Genomic DNA, 20,772 nt, shown 5'->3' with positions numbered 1-20,772 from the left:
GAGACTCACCTAAGCTTTCATTTTGTTAAATCATATTATAAAATCTCTTATTATTGAAAACACAATGATTAAAAAAAACTCACCTAAACCTTTTTGCCCAGGGTTTTTAGCAAAGTTAAAAGTAAACTGATAAAAATCTTTAAACTTCATTGGATCCTTTAATTCTTGTTCCAGTCTTGGCAAAAGAGTTTTTAGCTTGTCTGTGGTATCACACCTGGTAAAAAGATGCTACTTTTCAGTTTATTCGGTATCAATTATATTGTTTTAGAATTTTGAAATATAAATATAAAAGTTATCAAATATATGTTTAAAAATGGGAACTTGCAATATACAAGAAATAGTTCCATTTTAAGACTAATTCAGTTGATGTTAATATAATAAACTTATATTATTCCATAATATTTCATTTAGCTGGTGCTGCATAATTCATAAAATACATATTTATTTTTATTGCATATAGAACGATTTTGCAAATAATAGGCAGATATAATAAATGCAGTAAAATAAAGGCCTTTTACCCTTATCAGGATTAAATATGGTGTAAGGGCATTTATATGCAGTCAATAAATATGATAAAGTTGTAACACTCTCTTCAGCTAACTTATTTTCCTACAATAATCTCTACTACCATGTTAACATTTTCATACCGTATTGTTTTATGCTATTTTTCTGCCAATAGAGAAAGTAGATCAAGTATATTTGTAAAATTGAAAACAGTAATTCTTAACTAAGAAATCATCATCATATAACAAAATCATCATAGGCAGCTATCCATTCTCCACTTACCGTATTTCTGATAATGATAAAGTCCAATTTTAGTGAGCACAAAACAAGAAAATTCATCTGACTTCCTAGTAAGCAATGTGGGCAAAAATCACATCCTTGTGACAGCATTAATATTATTTAAATTTAATTATTAGTATACTTTATTTTTAGGTGCACAACCAAGTCATACTGGGATTTTATAATATTTGTTCAGTATTGTCTTATACTGGTACTCAACTTAAAACAAACAGTCCTTGTACTTACAACCACTGCAGGATCACAGTCACATGATCAAAATTCTGGCGACTGGCAATTGACAGTTGCAATGTCCCAGGGTCATGGGATCACCATTTGTGACCTTCCCAGTTAGCAAGTCAACAGGGGAACCAGGATTCACATCAACCTCATGATTCATGTAACAACCAGTGATTCACTTAACAATTGTGGCCAAAAGGATGTAAAATTGGGCACGACTTGCTTAACAACTGTCTTAGTTAGCAACAGAAATTCTGGTTCTAATTGTGGTCATAAGTTGAGGATTAGATATCTGATCTGTATACAAACTACTTGTCCTAGGATTATAACTGAATTACAGCTTTTTGCACAGGTGTCAGATCAACAATTAAGCATTTGCTCGGAAATTTAAATCAGCTATGGTTTTATTTAAACACAATGGGTAAGTAAAACCGCTTGGTTAGGTGACATCAACATACCTACAATCCATGGTGACTACGGAAAAACACTGGCCATCACAATCAGTGAGAATCTATAGATCTTTTAAGGCAGGGCTTTTCAAACGCACCTGGCAGGTGGTATGCAATCATCCTAGAGAAGTGGTAGTTGGGGAGGGGAACCAGCTGAACCGGCAGCAGCACTGCACAAGCCTGAGCAAGAGACAGCTGGAACTGCAGGGCTCAGCATAAGCACCAGGATCAGTACCGGGCTCCAGCTGATTGGTGCTTCTTCGGGGCTCAGCGGAAGCGCCAGGATCAGTGCCGCTTTCCAGCTGATCGGCGCTTCTTCAGGGCTGTCAGGGCTCAGCAGAAGCTAGACGTTGATCCCGGCGCTTCCGCTGAGCTGAGAAGAAGCTCCAGTCAGCTGGAGTTCGGTGCTGATCCTGGTGCGTCTGCTGAGCCCAGAAGAAGTGCCAATCAGCTGGAGTTTGGCACTGATCCTGGGGGGGGGGGAGAAAGGGGGCAGCTTCACCCCCCAAAACGCTGCCATCCCACAAAAGGAGGATGAAAATTCCAAAAAACGACAAGGGAAAAAGGATAAAAAAGAGTGTCTTGTGATGGCTTGCTCCCCCACTACCTTCTAGCAATTTAAATATGTAAAAACCACAAAAAAACTAAAAACAAAACTTGGCTTTCTTTCATTCTAATTCAGAAGGCAGGAATGGGAGGATTCGGGGGGGGGGGTTTCAAAGGAAGGGAAAGAAGGGATGTGGGGGACACAGCAGGCGAACGGAGATGATGTGCAGCTTCTGGTGTTGGGGGGGCGTCTTTTTTAAAGAGCAAAACAAGGCAAAAAATAAAAATCCCCCACTCCACCTGCAAGAGCTGGATGTGGATGTGAACTTTTTTTTTCTTGTTCAGAAGAGACACTCTTCTGTTTTAACCTTTTTTCCTGGCCGTTTTTCAGAGTTTTCATCCTGCTTTCGGGAGAAGGCAGCATTTGGGGGGGGGGGTGGAGCTGCCCCCTTTCCCGTCCCAAGCCACAAGCCGAGCAAGACGCCCACCAGTCTGCACTCTTCCCCCAGTCCGAGGTTTTTGTTGTTGTGAGCATTTCTGTTGAGAATTGGCAGGGGAGTGGGCTGTTTGGTTTTTATCCCCCCCCCATCTGCTGGGTGGTTGCAGCAGATTTTGGTCACTTCTGTAGTACTGGGTGGTTACCCACAAAGCAATTTTTTGGTGGGGATCCCCACAAGAGTTGCTAAACTTGTTTAAACCCTCTTCCTCCTCCTCCTCATTGGAGCCTCCCTTTGTCTGCAATGATGGGGCAGGAAGACCCCTGCTGGGCCAGGGGTAATGGGGATCTGCCTTCTACGGAGTAGGGGCAGGATTACTATGCTCCTTGTCAATCAGGTTTGATTTCCTTTCTTTGCCTCTTCCCCCCACCTCCCCTGCTTGTAGCTGTCTCTGAGCCCCTCATTTTTGGGAGTTAGCATTGCTGGCATCTCTTTCTCCTGAGCCCCTCGTGCTGGGTAACTGTTGCCACCCAAGAGCTATTTTAAAGTTAGGGAACACCTAACTTTAGGGAATGCCTAACCCCCCCCATGCCCCCACTTCAAGTGCAGAGCCGCACCCCCCCCCCAAAGCCCCTGCAATCACCTATCAGCTTCTTTGAGTCAATCAGAAGGAGAGAAGGGGATAGAACAGTGCAAAGATTAATGTCAGAGAAACAGGCACAAGTTTCCCATTAAATTGTATAAGTGGGTGTACAGATAGTCCTCAACCTACAACCACAATTGAGCCCAAAATTTATGTTGCTAAGTGAGAAATTTGTTAAATGAGTTTTGTCCCATTTTATGACTTTTCTTGCTACATTTGTTAAGTGAATCACTGCAGTTGTTAAATTAGTAACAGGGTTGTTAAGTGAATCTGGCTTCCCCCATGGACTTCGCTTGTCAGAAGGTCACACAAGGGGATCACGTGACCCTGGGACACTGTGACCGTCATAAATATGAATCAGTTGCCAAGCATCTGAATATAAATCACAAGACCCTGGGGATGCTGCAACAGTCATAAGTGTGAAAAATGGTTATGTCACTTTTTTCAGTGCCGTTGTAACTTTGAACAGTCACTAAGCGAACTGCTGTTAAGTCGAGGACTACCTGTACTTTATCACTTTTTTCATATATTTTTTTGGGTCAAGTTTTTGACACCTTGCTAGGTGACTGGTGGTACTCGGATATTGCCATATCCTAAAAGTGGTACAATGGGTGAAAAGGTTGAAAAGCCCTATTTAAGGAACTCCTTTTTCTTGATGACATTTATTGTTCTTTTCTGCTACCTTGTTCAATCTTCCCAAGCATGATTGTTTTTACTAGTTTGCTGACATGACATTTTCTAATTACGTAAGTTTTTGTTTAGTGAGCATTGCTTAATGGAGACAATAAATCTTTATTTAGTCCACTGGATGTCATTTCCTTTGTCTTCTTAAAATTTAACATTTAGCCAAATCTTTCACTTTCCCTAGTGAAAGTTCCCTAGAAACTAATGTTATCTTTCAAACTGTTAGTGTTTCGACCTTCAACTTTAATTCCATGTCTCATCCCTTCCCATCTTGCCATTCATATAATCTATTTTCTGTGTAAATTAAACACATTACTTTCACTTTATCATCATACTCATCTGAATAGTGTTGGTATTTGAAATGATCACTTCAACAAATACTTGTATTTCATCTAGTATTTTGCTACAGTACTGCGGTTTGGACCAATATATTTTTTGTAAATCCACCTTTCCATCCTGAGTGGGCGTGTGTAACTGTAGTGCTACCATGTCACTTTTTGTGTCCGTCCACTGTCTGGTAAATGTTCAATGACCCATATTCCTTTTTATATCAATTTCATGCCATTTTTATGACAAATGTTAGAGCATTGCACCAATTAAATGATATAAGGACAATTACAACTATCTCATTTCTTCTCGATTTTGGACAATTCTACTTCTCCAAAATTAGATTTTATTGTGGCTTCTTGTTCTATGAACTAATAAGATTCCTTGGAAAAATGATACAATATTCTGACACACTTATTAATTTTAATATTATGTGCATTCTGACAAACTCTGCACAAAGGTCTCATTATATTTAATAAAACACAGGAAAATCTTATAAATTTGCTTGGCCTCCCTATTTACACTGTACATGATCTTACATCCCTTGGCCTCTTCAGACATCAGGATCTCTGAAGTTGCAGGAGCTGTTCACTTGCCATGGCAGAACCACTTCCCACTGAAATTTAGAGTTACAGCAACTATTACTTTCTCTGAGGAAACACCAGGATAGTCCTCCTTGGAATGAATAGATCTCAATGGATTCCATAAAACTCTAGATCTTTTACCTAATATGATGGATACTCCTGTCAAAGGTCTTGATTATTCTGTAAATGCAGATGTGACTTGTGCAGCTGACACAATAAGGCAATTATAATATATATAGAAGTAAAAAAATAATCAAAATCTGATTAAATACTAGTAAGAGCTCATTATTACAGCCTACTATATGGCAGGGATGGAGGTAAAGAACCAGAATTTCTTTGTGTGCTTTGGGCATTACTAAAAATGGCCCAGCATAAAGTTTCACAGAATCCTGGATAATACAATGTGGTGTGCTGGCTTTGAGGATAAAATCAATTATACTTATACTTAAGACAGCATTTCTGACAGTTCAATTTATAAGGTTTTTTATGGCTTTCATTTGTTAAATTCTGATGACAAAATGCTTGATAGAGAGATTGACCTCCTCACTTGACTTTAGCTACTACAGCTTATTACATCTGGCAGGATGGGAGTATTTGGGTGGAGGTTATAAGCTACTTAAGATATATTTTGTCATACTGTAGCACATTTGCATTTTAGAAGTAACATTTGTTTGACACCTTTCATTCCAAATCTCATTTTATGGTTTTTTTTTTAAAATAAACTTAAACTTCATCAGTGAAGGAGTGGGCCTTCAGTCATAAAGACTATGATGAAAAAATTCAGATCCAGATCTGAATAAGTATATCCTTCTGAATTCCCTTTTATCTTCCCTAAGGTTTAACATCTGCATTAATCTGTTCAGCGAGGTCATTCAGAAATTTAGAGTAAAATATTACTATGTTGCTGATGTACAAAATTCTTGTTTTCATAAAATCCAGTGAAAAAACAAAATGTTGTACTTGGTCAAAGTAATTGAATGATAGTCAAAAAAGCTCAGTCCAGACATAGAGATGCTATTGGTAGGTGGTTTATTTGTCTAGATGAGTAATGTACAGCCTATTTTAAAAGAGATTGCATTCTTCCTAATTTGAAAAACTTCTATATCAATCTTTGTCATTATGTGCTCTGTGAATGGAGTATCTTTTCTTGGTTTAGATTACTGGGCGAGTTATAGTGCTATTTTGACACAGTATGCCCTGATAATTTTTTATGTAAATTACTATGTGTTTTATATGAGACTAATCTTCAAGGTGGGCCAAAAACTACAGTTAGTATTAAATAGTTCAGCCAGGGTATGAATTGGAATTAGCACTACGGTATGAATTTAGTAATTCATTAATTACCCTTAATTAATATTACCCTTTTAAACTATAGTTATAATAATCTCTAAATCAGAGTTAAGAGACAGGGCTGAATACATACCAAGAATACAAATAGTCCCCAAATTAAGACAGTAATTGAGCCTAGAATTATAAGACATTGCAGTTATAAGTTAAGGCATGATGTGCCTAGACCTGGTTATTTGACATTTTCTGTGGTAGTAATTTAATTTAACAAACACTATGATTCTTAAGCAAATACTGCTGTCGCTAAGCCAATCAATTTTCCCCAATGGATATTTTTTGCTGCAAACCAGAAGCAAATGCCAGAAACTGAAAACAACACACTACAAATCATGGTCACATGACTGCGAGTCACTGCAAAGGGCCATAAAGTTAAACCAGCTGCCAAGTGCTCAAAATGTGATTCCATGACCAAATGGCAAATGGGCATTATAATTTAAAAAATGAGTTGCAAGTAGCTTTGGGAGGAACCATTTTAAGCTGAGACTATCTGTAACTGGTTGTCACTGAAATCAATTAAACATACCGTATATACTTGAGTATAAGCCGACTCGAGTATAAGCCGAGACCCCAAATTTCACCCCCAAAAACTGGGAAAAGTTGTTGACTCGAGTATAAGCGGATCCGCCGTTCTGCAAGCCTCCGCCGCCGGCGGAGGCTGGATCCGCGCTCTGCAAGCCTCTGCCGCCAGCAGAGGCTCGATCCGCCATTTTGCAAGCCTGAATACACAGGAATACCCTGTGTGGCCGCGGCTCTCGGGGAAGCCCTGGCTGTCCGCTTCCTCGCTCCACGCTGCCATTCGGGGCCCGCGCGTTCCCCGGGCAAATCGTGGCGCCCAGCAGGCGAGGAAACACGCCCGCTCCAGTCGCCCCCCCTTCCCTCAGGAGACGCGAAGCAAGTGACCGCCCGGAGCTTACCGAGGACTTGCGCGCGGCCGAGGCTTCGGTGCTTCCAGGATCGCGCGCACCTCTCCCAAGCCGCCGCCGTCCGGAGACCTGCCGAAGTTTGGGGAGGTGCGCGCGCACCTCCCCAAACCTCCCCAAACGTCGGCAGGTCTCCGTTCCTCCGCGCAGACCTGCCGACGTTTGGGGAGGTTTGGGCGCCTCCCCAAACCTCCCCAAACGTCGGCAGGTCTCCGTTCCTCCTGCCGACGTTTGGGGAGGTTTGGGCGCCTCCCCAAAGGTCCCCAGGTCTCCGTTCCTCCGCGCAGACCTGCCGACGTTTGGGGAGGTTTGGGCGCCTCCCCAAACCTCCCCAAACGTCGGCAGGTCTCCGTTCCTCCTGCCGACGTTTGGGGAGGTTTGGGCGCCTCCCCAAACCTCCCCAGGTCTCCGTTCCTCCGCGCAGACCTGCCGACGTTTGGGGAGGTTTGGGCGCCTCCCCAAACCTCCCCAGGTCTCCGTTCCTCCGCGCAGACCTGCCGACGTTTGGGGAGGTTTGGGCGCCTCCCCAAACCTCCCCAGGTCTCCGTTCCTCCTGCCGACGTTTGGGGAGGTTTGGGCACCTCCCCAAACCTCCCCAGGTCTCCGTTCCTCCGCGCAGACCTGCCGACGTTTGGGGAGGTTTGGGCGCCTCCCCAAACCTCCCCAAACGTCGGCAGGAGGAACGGAGACCTGGGGAGGTTTGGGGAGGCGCCCAAACCTCCCCAAACGTCGGCAGGTCTGCGCGGAGGAACGGAGACCTGGGGAGGTTTGGGGAGGTGCCCAAACCTCCCCAAACGTCGGCAGGAGGAACGGAGACCTGGGGAGGTTTGGGGAGGCGCCCAAACCTCCCCAAACGTCGGCAGGTCTGCGCGGAGGAACGGAGACCTGGGGAGGTTTGGGGAGGCGCCCAAACCTCCCCAAACGTCGGCAGGAGGAACGGAGACCTGCCGACGTTTGGGGAGGTTTGGGGAGGCGCCCAAACCTCCCCAAACGTCGGCAGGTCTGCGCGGAGGAACGGAGACCTGGGGAGGTTTGGGGAGGTGCCCAAACCTCCCCAAATGTCGGCAGGAGGAACGGAGACCTGGGGAGGTTTGGGGAGGCGCCCAAACCTCCCCAAACGTCGGCAGGTCTGCGCGGAGGAACGGAGACCTGGGGAGGTTTGGGGAGGTGCCCAAACCTCCCCAAACGTCGGCAGGAGGAACGGAGACCTGCCGACGTTTGGGGAGGTTTGGGGAGGCGCCCAAACCTCCCCAAACGTCGGCAGGTCTGCGCGGAGGAACGGAGACCTGGGGAGGTTTGGGGAGGCGCCCAAACCTCCCCAAACGTCGGCAGGAGGAACGGAGACCTGCCGAGGTTTGGGGAGGCACCCAAACCTCCCCAAACGTCGGCAGGTCTCCGTTCCTCCGCGCCCTGCCTGCCTGCTTCTTTCTGCTGCGGAAAGAAGCAGGCAGGCAGGGCGCGGAGGAACGGAGACCTGCCGTTTGGGGAGGTTTGGGGAGGTGCGCCCGCACCTCCCCAAACCTCCCCAAACTTCGGCAGGTCTCGGACGGCGGTGGCTTGGGAGAGGTGCGCGCGATCCCGGAAGCACCAAAGCCTCGGCCGCGCACAAGTCCTCGGTAAGTTTTTTTGTTGACTGGAGTATAAGCCGAAGTGGAATTTTTCAGCCCCAAAAGTGGGCTGAAAAATTCGGCTTATACTCAAGTATATACGGTATATTAATAGTAAACCACAATATTTGTGTTTTAATCTCATCAAATACCAAGACTGCTGCTCTCAGAACTGCCTGCCTTAAGCAAGTCCACTTAAAAAAAATAAACTAGTTTTCAGTTGAAAAAAATAGTGAGTCAGTTATTTAGAAAGCACTCCAACTGAATGCAGAATATGGTTTGTAGATGGGAATAAATAAATTCAGAACTGAGGAACTGGATTATTCTTTATAAATTTTAAAGTGTTTATGCACTCTTAATACACCATAGGCTTATGTCAAAACATTTTTATAGTCCTTGCATAATGAATTAGGCAAGTTACTGTTACATTTTAATGCCACAAGGATGCTTCAGATATCTGCATAATTCTTTGTATGTTTCAAATAATTGAATTTTTAACCAATTTGACAAAATCAGTTTTGATATAAACTATTTTGATATTGAAAAAATATAGAATTCTGATAAAAACTGTAATACTTACCCCAGCTCCGTCATGCCATCTACAAATTCTTTTTTACTAAATTCACACTGAGTGGCTGCCCGGAATTTCCATGCTATGACCAACACACTGATATTAGCAGGGTCCAGACTTAAATCATCACAAAATTGCTGAATTCCATCAATGCCAATTTTATTGTCATCCTGTGGGTCTGTATTTGAAAAGAAAAAACAAAACAGAATGTTATCTTACATTTTACATTAAAGATGTGTAGCCTTTTTATAATCACACAATGTTATTCTGATTTTTAAAACTACAACTTTATAGTTTCAACTCTTACTACTTAAAAAAATATAATCATATAAATCAGGTCAAAAAAGGAGGTTAATGGGAATTCTGTATACTGTATATAGAAAGGTCCATTTCATTTAAAATTGTAGTAATTATAGCAAAGCACAACCGTCAAATATAAAAACCCATGGTTTAAAAAACATTGTGGTTTTCTTCCAATATGAGCAAGTAAATTTATATGAGAAATATAGATTACATTTTGCTGAGGTGAAAAGCAAAAATTTTGAGATTGATTAGGGTTTAGAATCCCTGTTGTTGAAATTGTTAACCCTTATTATTTCAACAAAAAGTTTCTGCTATTTTAAGGAACATAGGTCTCCAGTGGGTTGATAGGCAGACTTCTGTTTCTCCATATCACACCATCATTCGTTAAGACATCAGCAGCTAAAAAAAGACACCTCTTTGCACATGCTACACTTCTGAAATATTATTTGTTTATCTCAAGTAGAGCCTTGTAAAGAATGCCAGAGACTGTCAAATCAATCTCCCATCCAGGGTGGATAATAATCAATGATTTTTTAAAAAAAAATAGGATTTTTTTTATTTAAGTTGGATTTTTTTATTTTTATCAAATTTATTTTAATAAAATGCTTTAGGAGTAAAAATCTATCTAAATATAGTTTTCTATTTAAGATACATAAATAATTCAGTTTATTCAGCATGAAATGGAGCTTAGTTATGTAGCATAAGGCTGTATATTCTGCAATATTTACATTTTGGGTAAACTCATTCAATGAATCCAAGCTCTGCAAGCTGAGATAACATGCACTGCATTGATGCATTCACACAATTTCACAGTAACCATATGATAAATCATAAAACAAAGTTCAGGAATATTCCTTTATCCCATTATTTTGCAAATCTATGTACATTACAAACTGTATGATTGTTTGAAGAGAAATGCATCTGTACCAGGCTCTAAGTATTTTAGTTAAATAAAAGAATTTGAGTAGTTTTCCAACTATGTATGATTAACCCATTAACCTAACATCGGTTCTGATATTACTGTTTTACTAACCTGACAGCTTATTATTCTAAATAGGAAATTTCATTGTGTTTGCAAATAATATTAAAGATTCTATCTATTGGAAAGAATGAGTCCTTACATTTAAAGAGCACCTGTCATTTCAGATCCATCATGGCAGCACCTGTTAGCGGGCATCTACTCCCCTGCTGCCCGCCACATCCCTCACCTTGTTGCGTCACTGCTACATCACCAGCCATCCCATTAAAGTGAATGAGACTGTCGGTGAGTCAACAGCAGGTCAGAGGAGGAGCCACTGCGGGTCAGAGATGACAATTGCTCCTTAAAAAATATGATTTAAATTGAGTTGATTTAAATCAAGCCTTTTTACTAGTGATTTAAATCGTGATTCCCAGCTAAAAATAAAAACAAAAACAAGATTTCTACTCTCCCAGAGAAAATAGCTAAACCTTTAGAAAGTATTCCTGCTTCAGTTCACATATTTTGCCTTCTTCCTTTTATGTGGCATATACGGTAGGTAAAAAAGGCAATACTTGTTCTTTAACCACATGCTTAACCTAACTACAGGTAGTCTATCAACTTACAACCCTTTGTTTAGTGACTGATCAAAGTTACAACACACTGAAAAAAGTGAATTATGAGTTTTTCACATTTACGACCGCTTCAGCAGCCTCATGGTGTGGGAAGTCAGCCCCCCAGAGAAGGAAATATTAAAAGGCAGAAAAATATATTTCCTCAAAGGATCTTGAAGAGGCAGAGAAGCATGCCCAGTTTTTCTTAATAGCCCCAGGTCTCCCTCCCCCAAACAGAAACCAGCTCTATAGAAATGCAGGTATAAACCATCCAGGAAGGTTGGAGGCCCCAGCTGGAAGATTAAGAAGACAGACTCCTAAAATCTACATACCCCACCCAAACTCTAAGACAGGACATCTGGCTCTCCTCTTCAATAAACTGCAACCTTCTTCCTAAAGCAGTTGCCATGTTTATTCCTAGCTTGGACTGAATCACGATGAAGACTTTTCTTCCAACAATGGACACATGATAAAAATTCAGATGCTTGGCAACTCGATCATGACGACTGTCGTGATCCAAGGGTCATATGGTCACTTTTTGTGATCTTCTGACAATCAAAGCCAATGGGAAATCCAAATTCATTTAAGAACCATGTTACTAATTTAATAACTGCAATGATTCACGTAACAATTGTGGTAAGGAATCTCATAAAATGGGTCAAAACTCACTTAACAGCTATCTTGCTTAGCAACAGATATTTTGGGCTCAATTTTGGTCATAATTTGAGCACTACCTGTACTGCAGCTGAAATTAGCAAGAATAATTTTCAAGTTATAGCTATTCCAATATCAATTATTTTAATTATTTTAACTATTTCTTATATGCATCTTTAGGTAAAGGTAAAGGTTCCCCCGCACATGCGTGCTAGTCATTTCCAACTCTAGAGGCCGGTGCTCATCTCAGTTTCAAAGCCGAAGAGCCAGTGCTTGTCCGAGGACGTCTCCGTCGTCATGTGGCCGGCATGACTAGATGCCAAAGGCGCACGGAATGCTGTTACCTTCCCACTACAGTGGTCCCTATTTTTCTACTTGCATTTTTATGTGCTTTCGAACTGCTAGGTTGGCAGAAGCTGGGACAAGTAACAGGCGCTCATTCTGCTATGCGGCACTCGGGATTTGACTTGCCAAACTGCCGACCTTCAGATCGACAAGCTCAGTGTCCTAACCCACTGAGTCACTGCATCTTTGGGGGTAGCCATTTCCATCACCACTAATCACTTGTACTTCTCTCTCTGTGCTTGAAGTGCTGATAACTATGCAAAGCCTCAAAAGGTACTTATTTAGGGCAAGGGAAATAAAGCATTCTGTTAAATGTTAGATATCCGGGTAAGACAGAATGTCCCTGACTAACTTGTGTCTCAAAACAATCGGAGTAGCCATATCCTTATAGGAAAAGATCTTAACATTTTCAAGCATTCAACTCCCATGCTAATCAACAATACTATGGTGCAGAAGTTTTAAATAGCAAATTGCAAGATGTAATTGACAGGAGACGGCTTGGGAACGCAAAGAAAACCATTTGCAATGCTCTGAGAAATCAATGTTGTTAAAATAATACATCAAAGCATTAGTTAAGGGTAAACCTCTACACATCATTTAATTATGCTCAACGACCAGTAAGATAAAAGCCATGTCAGTCATATGTGACTTTAAAAGTTATGATGTAAAAAAAGTTGATAAACTAGATTAAATAAGAAAATAAATGTAATGTAAAATTTATGAGAATAAACTAAATTACAACATAAAATTTAACAATGTCACTACTCCAAGATTAGATCATTTTACGCCTTTTTATAAAAACTGCTGTAGGTAACTACTTAGTAATTTTATTGGTAATAGATACATTGTGATCTGAGAGTAAGAAAGAACCATCTCTCCCTCATAACAGATTTCATTTTTTGTTTGGATATGTTAAAGATATATCTACAACCAAATTTCTGTAGAAATGGGAAAGATGTATGACTTAGGGTCTTAGGTTCATTCAGACCAAAAAGACAGTTTCTTTTGGTGAATGGAATCCTGCTGTACATTTCTAACCTGGTACTATAGAGAGTGAAATGAGGCAAAGAAAAAGCCATTCAGCATATTGGTCAAATAAGACTGAATAAATAGCTTGTGTTGGAACCAGCATTGAGATTTGGCTACAATACCCAAATCCTTCTGCCATGCAATGCCAAAAATTCCTTTACAGACTTCAAATTTAGCTCTAAATCTAAGGAACAGCAAAGAAAAGACCAATTACAATTTTTATTTACTACCTTGATAAATGTTTTCAAAGAGAATTAACAAGGCAAATGAATCAGTGTTAAACAAAAATTTAAGCTAGTAGGAGATTAAGCAAATGTGCCTCTAATGAGAACGTATCAGTTTTGGGTGAGGATTAAAGTACTTGAGAAATAACAAAGGATTTTGTAAAAACCTACCTTCGACAATGTCAAAGGGCCTTGAATCATTAAAGGTGCATACCTATGTAGCACATATTTAAGATAGAATTTTAGCTTTAAAAACAAGTTTACATCTATCTATCTATCTATCTATCTATCTATCTATCTATCTATCTATCTATCTATCTATCATCTATCTATCTATCTATCTATCTATCTATCTATCTATCTATCTATCTGATTTTATTACTTTATAAGTAACTCAAGGTGGTGAATATACATAATACTCCTTTGTCCTATTTTCTCCACAAAAGCCTGTGAAGTAGGTTGTCTCAAGAGAGAGCAACTAGCTCCAAATCACCAGCCAGCTTTCTTGCCTAAAGTGAGACTAGAACTCACAGTCTCCTGTCTAGGCTAACACCTTAACTATTACAACCAACTGGAAAAAACAGGATTGCTTTGGCAGTACTGTTAGCTTTGGCAGACACAGAGTCTAATTTGTTTTCATTTTCTGTTCACAGAAATCACCGAATAGCACAACTTTCCTACAGTCCACCATTGTCCTTTTCAATCCTCCACCAACACAGTGCCTTTATGAAGTTTGACATTAATGCTTTTTTAAAATATATACCTTACAAAGAACTAAATTTACAAATACTAATGAACACATTCTCATTACTTTTATCTTCTTATTGGAGATTTAAGATTGTCCACCAGTGGAAATTAATATTCATCTCTTCCCACTTATTGCATCTCCAAATCAATTTCAGAGTTACAGGACTTTCCAGAGCAGATATAATATACATGGAAGGAAATACAGAGGGAGGAAAGCCAAAAGAAGCTTGTTCTTAGATGTTTGATAAAAATTAAATAAAATGCAGCCATTATACTGGTAATTTATTTCCTCAGAAATATACTCGGAAATCCAGTTTTATGGAAAAGAACTAAAATCACAAACAAGGATTATGACTAACTCAAAAAGATAACTAAGTGTGTAACATAAGTAATCTTTTTTTCCACTTTTTATATAGTCCTCGACTTAAAACCACAATTGAGCCACAAATTTATGTTGCTAAGCAAGACATAAAATGACCTTTTTGTGATCTTTCTTACCACAGTTGTTAAATGAATCACTGCAGTTGTTCAGTTAGTAACATGGTTGTTAAATGAATCTGACTTCCCCATTGACTTTTGTCAAAAAATTGCAAAAGATGATCACATGACCCTGGGTTGCTGCAATCATCATAAATATGAATCAGTTGCCAAGCATCTGAATTTTGATCATGTGACCATGGGGATGCTGAAATGATTGTGAAAAATGGTCATAAATTACTTTTTTCCCCAGTGTTGTGGTAACTTCAAATGATCACTAGATGAACTGCTGTAAGTCAAGGACTACCTGTACCCCCTCTCATTTGCATATAAAAAACACTGATAGGACTAAACATAGAAAACTCATAATTTATCATTTATCCTCAGCAGCTATACAAGGATTAAAAAATAAATGTAATAAAATTATTTTGTATCACAAAATGTATAGTTGTATTGCCGAATAACTGAGGGATGTCTGAGAAATGGAAATGAAATAATCATGAATTTAACATACCCTCACTAACCTGAGGCTGCAGTGAAATTGAAAAAGTAACCCATTTTCTTGTTTTATTGACTTTCTAAAAAGCTATACAATACCCCCAGAAAAAAAATTAAAGGAAAGGAAATAAAGAACAGTTCAACAGTGAAACAGCTATAAATATTCAATAAGACAGGTACATTTTTGTCTCCTTTTTTTCTTTACATTCAGGCCATTGAAAAATTCATTGAACTGTATATCAGTAATAAATAAATCACACTTCTCTTAGTTTTTTAACAAATACCCGTTGAATAAAGAAAATTTGTTTAGCACAGAAATCAATTAATCGCAAGGGAAGAAATAAACCATATTTGGAAATAATTATATTTGTGGATTTGATTTTTTTTTAATGCTGCAAGGAAACAAGGAAATATATTCAGGAATTAAGATAACAGCAATGACCTCTGTTAGCTATGAAGACCCCTGTATGCAGCACAATGGGCAAAGTACAATCCTACAAACAAGAACTTCTGAACTGAAGACTGAACCTTTTTTTAAGAAAACTAGGTATTTGAACTGTTATCCAGAAATATGCATGTGAATTAATATACAATATAGCTAAAGGAGTATTCAAAATATTTTGTTATTCATTCATCCTATTTATAATCTCTTCAATGGAGCTTAGAATCCTAAGTATGATTACCTCTCATTTTATTGTCACAGTGAAATAGACAGGGCAGAGAAAAATTGATTGGATTATAATCACCCCATCAATCCAATAATTTATTATAATCCATGATCAGCATAGGTCCTAGGACAGTGCTTTTCAACTTTTTAACCTAGCAAGGTGTCAAAAACCTGATGACCAAAAAAAAAAAAGGAAAAAAGTGATAAGTCCTCCTCGACTTACCACAGTTTGCTTAGTGACTGTTTAAAGTTACAACGGCACTGAAAAAAGTGACATGATCATTTTTCACACTTATGACCATTGTGGCATCCCCAGGGTCTCGTGATTTATATTCAGATGCTTGGCAACTGATTCATATTTATGACGGTCACAGTGTCCCTGAGTCATGTGATCCCCTTTTGCAACCTTCTGACAAGCAAAGTCAATGGGGAAACCATATTTACTTAAGAACTCTGTTACTAATTTAACTACTGCAGTGATTCACTTAATAAATGTGGCAAGGGAAGTCATAAAATGGGGCAAAACTTATTTAAAAATTTCTCACTTAGCAACATAATTTTTGTGCTCAATTGTGGTCATGGGTTAAGGACTATCTGTACACCCACTTACCACACTTTTAATGGGAAACTTCTGCCTGTTTCTCTGACATTAATCTTTGCATTGTTCTATCCCCTTCTCTCCTTCTGATTGACTCAAAGAAGGTGATTGCAGGGGCTTTGGGGGGGGGGTGTGCGGCTTCTGCCATTGAAGTGGGGGCATGTGGGAGCATGTTGTGGTGCTAGTTGGCTATCCCTAACTTTAAAACAGATCTTGTGTGGCAACAGTTATCCAACACGAGGGGCTCAGAGGCAGCTACAAGCAGGGGAGGCAGCGGGGGGGGGGGGAGAGAAAGAAAATCAAACCTGATTGACAGGGAGCATAGTAACCCTGCCCCTACTCCGGAGAGGGCAGATCACCATCATCCTCAGCCTGGCAGAGGTCTTCCTGCCCCACTGTTGCAGACAAAGGAGGGATCTAGTGAGGAGGAAGAGGGTTTAAGCAAGCTTAGCAACCAGAGTGGGGATCCCCCCCAAAACAAACGTAACCATCCAGCACGACAGAAGTGACCAAAACCTGCTGCATCCACCCAGCAGATGGGGAGGGGGGAAATAAAAACCAAACAGCACCCCCCCACTGCCAATCCTCAACAGAAATGCTCACGACAACAAAATTCTCGGACAGGAGGAAGAGCGCAGGCCCCCTTTCCATCCCCAAGCCACAGTGGAGCAAGACACCCGCCTGCCAGCGTTCTTCCTCCTGTCCAAGGTTTTCATTGTTGTGAAAATTTCTGCTGAGAATTGGCCGGGGGGGGGGGGGAGCGCTATTTGCTTTTTATTCCCAGCTGCTGGGTGTATGCAGCAGGTTTTGGTCATTGGTCACTTCTGTCGTGCTGGGACGTAACCCACGAAGCACGTTAGTTTTGGGGGGATTCCCACTCCGGTTGCTAAGCTTGCTTAAACTTTCTTCCTCCTCCTCACTGGAGGCCCCCTTTGTCTGCAATGGTGTGGCAGGAAGACCCCTGCCGGGCTGGGGATGATGGTGATCTGCCCTCTGCGGAGTAGGGTCAGGGTTACTATGCTCTCTATCAATCAGGTTTGATTTCCTTTCTCTTCCCCCCCCCCCCGCTTCCCCAGCTTGGAGCTGCCTCTGAGCCCCTCATTCATGGGAGTTAGCATTGCCGGCATCTCTTTCTCCTGAGCCCCTCGTGTTGCATAACTGTTGCCACCCAAGAGCTGTTTTAAAGTTAGGGAATCTTTGGGGGGATAACCAACTAGCACCCCAACACATCCCCCATGCCCCCCCCTTCAACTGCAGAAGCAAAAAAACCCCAAGCCCCTGCAATCACCTATCAGCAATTGCATGTTGCTCTGAGGAGGAAGGCTGGAGGCAAATGGGAGGAGGTGGTAGGCTCAAGGAGGAGGAGGCATGGCCAAGGGTAGGAGGCAAAAGATCCTAGACCTGCTGCCGATCAGCTGTAGCTGCACGTGCCGATCCTGGGCTCTCAGCAGAACCCAGGCAAACTTCACGCAGCTCCAGCCTAATCGCCGCCCTAAGACTGCGTGCGGCTGCCTGCCACCCACAAAGCTGCCGCCGATCAGCTGGAGCAGTGTGCACCGATCCTGGACTCTCAGCAGAATCCCGGTGATACCTCACGCAGCTCCAGCTGACTCTCCCACAGGCCTGTGCAGCGCTGCCGCTGCTTTACCTCAACCACTTTTACACTATTTTTTACACTTCTTTTTTTACAGGGCTTTTCAACCTGTTCTACGCGTACTACCTGCCAGGTGCTGAAGTACCACGAGTGGTATGTGTACCACCGCTAGAAAAGCCCTGGTCTAGGAGATGGAATACAATAATATAATTTTGGGACTCATTTGTGGTCGTAAGTTGAGGACTATCTGCATTAGTGCCCAGATGTTTATATATTTTAAATTAAAACTTTAGATTTTTTTTAAAGAGAAACAGTTTTACATTTAATAAATTATACTATCTAAACACCCATACACACATAGGATGGTATCACTGTACTCATGTTTATAGTTTGATATTGTTCATGCTTACCTAGAACTAAGTCCCACTATGTTCAGTAGGGCTTACTTCTTAGTAAATATACTAGAACTGTAGCCCTTTTTTCCCCTGAAGGTGCAAACTGAAGTGGAAATCAAGCTCAAAGGAAAAAGTGAAGAAGTAAACCTTACCTTTGTACCTGTTATACAATTGTTCTAATTTCTTTCTGTCTACTGAAATTTTCATGGATTCTTTGTAGTACAAGTCTGGATTCTGGAAGTAGTTGTCTGTTGCCACTTCTAGTTTCCACTCATTCTGCATTAAGCAGTATATAGCAGTCCTTTCACCAGCCTGGGTAACTGCCATAAACTGGCGTACCTTGTCCTTCTGAGCCGATTTAAGCTTATGCTTTGGGATGCAAAAGAAGCAGGAAAGCCAATGAAGCTAATCCAGATGTTTGTTTCAGAATTTTACTAAAATCGCCTGTCTTTAAAAAATATTGTATTCTTTTTTTGGAGTAATAACATTTCATTTCAGAAAAAATAAATATATCTTATTTCATTACAGTAAAAGACAATTTTCTTTTGAAAACTGAAAAATTAACTGAACCTAAATATTTTTAACACACAAATTAAAAATCTGAGGGCAATTCATTTCAGTCTTAACTTTATGCCTCTAGTTTTCCATGTAAAAAGACATAACTTTTTACACAGTGGCTTTCCATTAAATGCATAAATCATTCAGTGAAAGAATCTTTACAATACCGGTAACTCTACAGTAAATGACCAAAAGTATCCCATTCTTAATATAATATGAATATGTGATTATACTGTGATAGATTCAGAACTTTAAAGCTGAAAATGTATACACAATTACTTGTGCCTTATTCTAAATAGTCATGCACAGGATTACACATTAGTTGCCATATAAGTGGCGCTGCAAGTAAAAAAAAGCAATTTCAGGAGTAAGCCCTTCATAAATATTGCTTTACATTATAAAAGTAACATTTTTAAATATGCCCTATAAAAACACAGCCAAGATAAAATAATGTCAATGTATAATTTTATACAATATTTCTACATAGGTTTTGATGGCATTTCTGAACAATAGGACCCTAAAATATCCCTCAGTAAGATTTATTACACACTTTAAGAAGACCCTTCAACAAAGAATGCCCCTCCGCAAACAAATCATTTTAGTTAAGAAAACGAACAAGTTTCAAGCATAATTTGGCCTACACAACTATGATTCATTTGCATAAAAGAAGCATGCTTGATACAAGTGCGTTTAAAAAGACACTGTAATAAAATGAAGATCCTAATTTCTGTATTTGCCATGCAAACTTAATATTTAATTCTTTTAATTTCTATTTTCGCATAAGAATGCACGATTTCTTATTACTCTAGGTTTCCCAATTCTCTTTGGGTGACAACGGGGGTTACCAAAACGGCTTGCAAGAAACCAGAATGGTACGTTTAAAAAGGAGAGGGAGTTGCAATTTGGGTTTTTCCTCCCAAGTAGGGATCTTCTTTTAAATTTTGTTCTCCATCAAAGACGACACTCACCGAAAGGGATGTCAGGGAAAGAAAAGTGGCGGGGGGGGGCAAGGAGAGGTTTGGGGACTGGAATAGCGAAGGAACTATTTCACCCTGTGAGAGGAGAAGGGAAAATTCAACCCGAGTGGGCTCCTTCCTCCCCTGGGGGGGCTTTCCAGCTCCTGAGAGAACAGGTGAAGATCCCGGGGGGCATCCACGGGAGATGGGGCCCCTCGGCCGGTCTATAAAAAGCGAAAGGAAGATAAAGCTTGGGCCAGGGGAAGCCGGGACAGGGTCGGCCAACAGCCACCTGCCACCTTCTCCCCTGCCCAAAAAAGGGAAAGGTACGTGGCGAGGGTGGCGGCGCTTTCCCTGCCCGGCCCCGAGCTCCTTCCCCACGCAACCGCGGAGCCCTCCCGTCCCTGCCGCCGCGTTGCGTCCCGCGGAGGCTTCCCTGCGCAACTCTCTCGCAGCCCTGCGCGCCCGTTGCCCCCTCCCCTCCCCTCCCCTCCCTCCCTCGCGAGCTCCCCATGACGCGGCGGGCGGGGAGGGGGCGCCGCGAGTAGAAGAGCGCCCGCCGTTCTGCCCTTTGCTCGCGGACAGAGGAGCCTGCCTCACCGCTCCCCCACGTCTCCTTCCCCGAGCGCGCGGAGGGGTTCGTTCCAAGCGGGGAAATCCACCCGACCCCCCCCCCCCTCCGCAGCCCACCTACCATTTTATCGGCAGCACCTTCACCCAACTTCACTCGCCAGCGCGGCCGCTGCCGCCGCTGTTACCGCTGCCGCCAGTACAGCTTGTTTCTGCGCACGCGCGGCTCGTCTTTCCCTTTACTCTTCTCTTCTCTTCCTCCTCCTCCTCCTCCTCATCCCCCACCCCTCGCTCGCGGGTTTCAACTGCCGAGCATCACCCGCACCGTACGGCTTCAAGAAGCCCCTCTGCGCCCCGTTTTTCTTTTTCTCTCGCTCCCGCTTGACAACTACTTGGACCCGGAGGAGGCGGAGGAGACTCACGCGGGGCCAGCCAGAGCTAAAAACTACG

At 41.6% G+C, this 20,772-nt stretch overlaps 1 protein-coding gene across 3 annotated transcripts in view; it reads right to left on the bottom strand.

Moving 5' to 3' along the window:
• The window catches only part of DCUN1D2 (defective in cullin neddylation 1 domain containing 2), a 32,527-nt gene extending 11,793 nt beyond the window's left edge, over positions 1–20,734 (bottom strand). Inside the window, exons 1-4 of one of the 3 annotated variants that reach the window (XM_081327568.1) lie at positions 20,447–20,734; positions 18,391–18,607; positions 9,145–9,313; positions 84–214 (exon numbers count right to left, since the gene is read on the bottom strand). In XM_081327568.1, the coding sequence (XP_081183694.1) occupies positions 84–214; positions 9,145–9,313; positions 18,391–18,607; positions 20,447–20,449 (520 nt within the window). In that variant the 5' untranslated portion in view covers positions 20,450–20,734. Of the gene's footprint in view, positions 1–83; positions 215–9,144; positions 9,314–18,390; positions 18,608–19,764; positions 19,782–20,446 lie in introns of those variants that run through there. The other 2 variants (XM_081327569.1, XM_081327567.1) reach the window with 2 other exon arrangements.
• Positions 20,735–20,772: the final 38 nt, after the last annotated feature.

The sequence above is a fragment of the Vipera berus genome (genome assembly GCF_964194415.1).
Source record: "Vipera berus genome assembly, chromosome: 4".
NCBI classification, from domain to species: Eukaryota; Metazoa; Chordata; class Lepidosauria; order Squamata; family Viperidae; genus Vipera; species Vipera berus.
Note: the sequence above shows the minus strand (reverse complement) of the source record. Positions and strands in the feature narration are given on the sequence as shown.